General features: G+C 43.7%; 1 protein-coding gene across 1 annotated transcript in view; it reads right to left on the bottom strand.

Moving 5' to 3' along the window:
* Window positions 1-277: 277 nt before the first annotated feature.
* The window catches only part of Gfra3 (GDNF family receptor alpha 3), a 34,468-nt gene continuing 29,413 nt past the window's right edge, over window positions 278-5,332 (bottom strand). Inside the window, exons 7-10 of the mRNA XM_008834323.2 lie at window positions 1,987-2,090; window positions 1,682-1,816; window positions 1,178-1,266; window positions 278-957 (exon numbers count right to left, since the gene is read on the bottom strand). Coding sequence (XP_008832545.1) covers window positions 868-957; window positions 1,178-1,266; window positions 1,682-1,816; window positions 1,987-2,090 — 418 coding nt within the window. The 3' untranslated portion in view covers window positions 278-867. The remainder of the gene's footprint in view (window positions 958-1,177; window positions 1,267-1,681; window positions 1,817-1,986; window positions 2,091-5,332) is intronic.

Raw genomic sequence — 5,332 nt, 5'->3', positions numbered from 1 at the left:
TCTTATCAAGAAAGTGAAAAGAGAGAGCTGGAGAGATGGCTCAGCAGTTAAGAGCAACTGGCTGCTCTTGCAGAGAACTGTGTGATTCCCAGCACCCACATGGTGGCTAACACCTGTCTGTAGCTCCAGTTCCAGGGGACCCAACACCCTCTTCTGACCTCTGACCAGGCATTGCATGACTCAAAATAATAAATAAAAATATAAAAATTTACAATTTAAGACAATGGGTAAAGAGAAAAGTTTTAGGTCAAAATGTTTAATTATGATCCAAGGGGTTAGGGGGACTTGGGGATAGTAGTAAGAGTTAAGCAAGACACAAAGGCTTCCACTCTTGATGCCCAAATGTTCAGGATCACAGGGTAGAGCAGTACAGGCCACAAGTTCTCATCTTCCATTCAGAGGAGGGGATGAGGGGTAGGAGCTCCAGCCTTTCTTACAAGGGGAATGTCTTTCTAGGCTGCCTCAGAACTCTCAGCCCTGCCTACCTGGAGAATGCAATAGGGAGTGACTGATTTGTTAGACTCAGGGTGGTCCTGGTGAACAGGAAGAAGGAATCAGGAAAAAGCTGGCCACAACCAGAAAATATGGACAAATGGTGGTCACCAAGTCCCAAGGAAGAGTAGCCAGAGTCAGAAGCTGGGGTAAAGAAAGTTTAGGAACTAGCCAATGACCTCAGAATCTGAAAGTCATAGCCTCTAGTTTCTGGTAAGACCTCATCTGGAGCAGACACAATGTGTATCAGGAAGGATGTCTGAGTGGTTCCAGGTCACCATGTAGCATACCAGATCTCTTTCCAGAGACTGTCATTTTCTCACCCAGCAAAAGAGTCTGGGGGTGGTGGAGAGGAAGGACCCTGGGGAAGTCCAGCTACCAGAGGGTCTGAAGCAGAATCAAGGTAAGTAGGCAGGAAGAAAGAAAGAGGACCTCGGGCTGTGGCCTCAGAGCAGAGTTTTGATTCTGTGGAAGAAATGGAACAGAGTCAGCTCAGGGAACAATCTTCACCCCTTCCACCACCCAAGCCTGTCATGACTGTCCTCTTCCCATGAGCTGCAGAGGTCCCATCAGAGGTCTACGGTATTCATGGCAATTCTCTCACCTTGTTCTTCTGTCTGCTTGGTTTGGATTTTCCCCAGCAGATGCTGTAAAACTTTGAGGTATATAACAGAAGAAGCCCTACCTGTTGTTGTATCATAGTAAAGGTAGGGTGTGCCCGGTCCTGGGAGAAGAGTTGGCTGTGGAAATGCATCTTAGCTGCAATGGCTTCCACTAAGCAGAGGAGAAAAAGTAGATTGGAAGGGCAGAGTGACAGATTTCTCAGACTCCCAAGGTAAGAAAGGGAATGCAGTAAGTCCCTGGGGTACAGGGTGGGAAGTGGGGATGGGCTATTGACTCATTCTGCTTGTTAGTTCCAGCTCCTTGGGAATGCCATGAGCCCCTGGAACTTGCTAGTTCAAGCTCCTTGGGGCCTGAACAGGTTGAGTAGGTAGCATGGGGTTCACTCAAAGAGTGGGAGAAGAAAGAAAGACTCAGGTTGAGAGGATGGAGGCCTATGCCCAGAAGAGGGCTGCTCTGACTAAAGGAGATGGACAGGACCAGCCTGGGAAACACAACTGGCCCCTCCACTCCCCCTGGCAATAGCTGACCTGGCCATACAGACAGGAAGTAAGAGGCACATACTCACTGAGGCAGGAATTCTGGGAGAAGGACCTTTCTAGCTGTTCACATTCCTCCTGCTGGTTGCCACTGCCTCTGCAGGTGCAGCTTAAGGAAACACTAGCATTGACCTTGCTGATAAAGTTAGGGGTCATCGCAGTCCCTGTGTGGTGAAGAGGGGAAATGGCTGTGAGGACCTAGGCTAACTCTAAGTTTGGCCTCCACCTTTTTCAACCTATGTCAGGACCACATCAATCCCAGGTTCAGTCTCCAGAGCATTCTCACCTCAGAGCTAACCAACCTACTAGCTCCCTCCATATGTCCCAGCCTCACCAATCAGCCCCAGGTAAGCCCGCAGGCATCTGGACTGCTCTGTGGCACAAGTCCCTAGGATATCCATAGGATGACAGTGGGTCTGGAAATCCATCAGACGTGATCTGGAAAAAAAGAAATTCCAGAGTCTCCATTGAGGGTCTGGTCCTCACCCTCACTGTCCTTTATGACACTAGGCAGGACCATCTTCAGGCCAACTCCTCCTCTGCTTTCGGTGCTATCTGTCACAATTCAGTATACCATCACCCCAGCCCCAAGGCACATCACTGTGAATGCGAACTCCACAATCCCTAGTTACAAGATCTTGGATAGCTTCTTTTACTCTGGTTCCCTTGACCATAAAACAGAAAGGACAACAGCATGACCTGGTCAACTTTTGTGAGGATGAAACAAGAGAATGTATACTGAATAGCATTCATGAATCTGCCTGGCACAAATTCAGTGTTTAACAAATGTTAGGTATTATCATTATTAACATTACTTATAATAGGCAAGCTGGTTGCATTATTTTCTTTTTCTGTTGCTGTGATAAAATACCCAAACAAAAGAAATTTAGGAGAAAAGGGTTCCATTTTAGCTCACAATTCCAGGTTACAGACCTTCATGGCAAGGAAGTCAAGGCAGCAGGAGCTGGAAGCAGCTGCTCACATCCATAGTCAAGAGAAGGGAGAGAATGAGTGTGTGCTGCTTATGCTTAACACACTTTCTCCTTTTTAACACAGCCTAAGATCCTAAGCCCAGGGAATGCTGCCTTACACCCACATCAATTAATGTAATTGAGATAATTCCCTACAGACATACCCATGAGCCAGCCTGATCTAGACAATGCTTCGTTGAAATTCCCTTCCCAGGTAATTCTAAATTGTCAAGGGTGGTCAATTAACAGTAGCCATCATTGGGCTGGAGAGATGGATGGCTCAGTGGTTAAGAGCACTGGCTGCTCTTGTAGAGGACCTGGGTTCAGTCCCCAGAACCCACATGGTGGCTAACAATTGTCCTTAACTTCAGTTCCAGGGAATCTGACACCTTCTTCTAACCTCCATGGGCACAGGCACAGTTATATGCATGCAGGCAATACACTCATATACATACAAAAATGAAAATAATAAAAATAAAATATTTTTTAAAGATAAAATTATCCTTTTGGGTGTTTAAGACCATACAGTTGGCCAAAATAAGTCAATTTATATTTACACTTAAGGTCATTTGAGGATCTGTTCCTCAAGGGTCACATGGGCTTGGGAGGAGCCCCCGGCTCCTTTCTTTTACCAGTTCCATCTATGTGAAGAGAAGTCAAAGGTCCTACTCAACTATGGCTGGCTTCACTTGGAAGCATGGAGGAAATGTTTCCTCTGAGTTCACCTTCCTCTTTGTAGACTAGACACTGGTTCAAGTCCATCTGGTGGGGTTTCCATGTCCTCCCTGAACAAGAGGACAGGTGACTCACCACAGTTACAGGACATTTTGAGAGATGTTCCATAGTCCCCTGGAACTTAGTCAACCTTGGAGGGCAAGGGGCAAAAACTGTCCTTTAAGTCCCTCTGACCAGATTAGTATAGGCCTCAAAGTATGACTGTTAAACATCCAAGAGGGTTAGTTCCAACAGTCTGCTACTTTTAATTACCATGTGCTATGTAGATAAAGCTTGAGTAAAAAAACAAATGTTCTCAGATAAATCTTGAATAGATATATATTTTCTTCCCTAAACTAGTTGACTAAACTATGACCTTAGAAATTTTAAGATTATGTATATATTATTTTTGTCTCATCCTTTATAAATCATAACAAACCTACACAGACTTTCATCACTTGCTTAGGCTTTCTCATTTTTTTACCTATTTTGGAAAATATCTCCATTCTCATAACCTTTTAACATCTTTTACATTCTCATTTTCTTTTACTAAAAATTATAAGATACAATAACATTAACAAATTTTCCATCTGTTGTGAGAATTCTTTTCCTTGGGATACTAAGCAATGTTTATTCCCTTTTAAGGTTCTAGTGTCAAGCCAATGTTTGATTAAAGTTTTACTGGGGATCCAACAAATTTATTAAGCTTACTTACCAAAATAACTGAGGGGTAGCTGAGGTGTATGAATGACCTGAGGGTATGCACACTGGGAAGCCTCTACCCAGCATGGGTCAAGCCTTCTCTAACTAGCCTTCCCCAGACTGTATACTTTAACCCTCCCCATATCTAGGAGACTATGTGTGATTAGGGCCAAATTACATACAGTTGGCTGGGAAGAGTGGCTGGATACTCTGGTGAGGGTCCAATGACCCTGTTTGTCCCTTCTTTAATGAAGGAGCACAACCAACCCAAAAAGAAAGTATAACCAAAGAGTGATCAGTATATTTCTTTAAGAGTTCAAGGGATTATGCTTCTCAGACATTAGGCTTAAGTCCATATAAAAAGTTATTTAGACAATTGTTTCTCATTGATGATTTTGTTCTGAATCAGAAAATGCTGCTCATACATAAGACTTCAAGTTTTCATCTGCAATACTGTAGTGTCCACCTGTAGCTAAGAGAGAAAAACTGTTCTAAAATGATGGTTAAATTTGTTTTCTGCCCCTATCTAGAAGCCTTTCAGAGGGAACTGACACTGACTGACACTGATTCTAGCCACTCCAACAGCTATCAAAGTGCCTGAAAGCAAATCCTGAATCCATCACTCTGGAGACCAGCGTTGGCAGACAAAAGAAAAATGAGGAGGAACCCAACAGAGGGATGCTTTTAGAAGCTCTAGTCAAGAAAGTCCAATGGACTCTCATATGAACATTTGAAATTTTCCCTGTTCTGACTTTTTTCTAGTTCCCTGTCTAGAACTTGTAATACTAATTACTTTTGCCTTTATTCTCCTTCACATCTCCTATTCACCAGTCAAGGATTTTCTTTCCCCCCTACAGATAAGAGTTATGCAACTTGGGAGTCTTTTAGATAGACCCACTGAAGGGGTATCCCAATTGCCTCCCTGCATCCCTATTCAGCATGGAAGAAGCTAGAGTGGTCTGCGTTCCAATTCCCTATCTGCAAACTGGGTAACCTCTTCAGAGGATGGTGTAATAATAGGAGGTAGGAATTGGCTAGGCAGTTAGTGTAAAAAGCCCCCCCCCAAAAGTAGCCAGTTTCTTAGCTAAAAGTCAAAATGTCCTTGGGCCTCTTGGCAACATACTCTGTTCCAAAGGCCAAAAATGTCAAAAGTATATGGGAGCTTGTATCTAATCCTTAAAAGATTTTAGGGTTACCTCTTCAGACGGGGGGAATGTTGGAGTAGAGGGATTGGGCATGGATTTGATCAAAACATCTTATATACATGTCTGAAATTCTCAATAATGTTTTTGT

This window comes from Nannospalax galili, unplaced genomic scaffold, assembly GCF_000622305.1.
Source record: "Nannospalax galili isolate Female #2095 unplaced genomic scaffold, S.galili_v1.0 scaffold856, whole genome shotgun sequence".
NCBI lineage: Eukaryota > Metazoa > Chordata > Mammalia > Rodentia > Spalacidae > Nannospalax > Nannospalax galili.
This window is presented reverse-complemented; position numbering and strand designations above follow the sequence as displayed.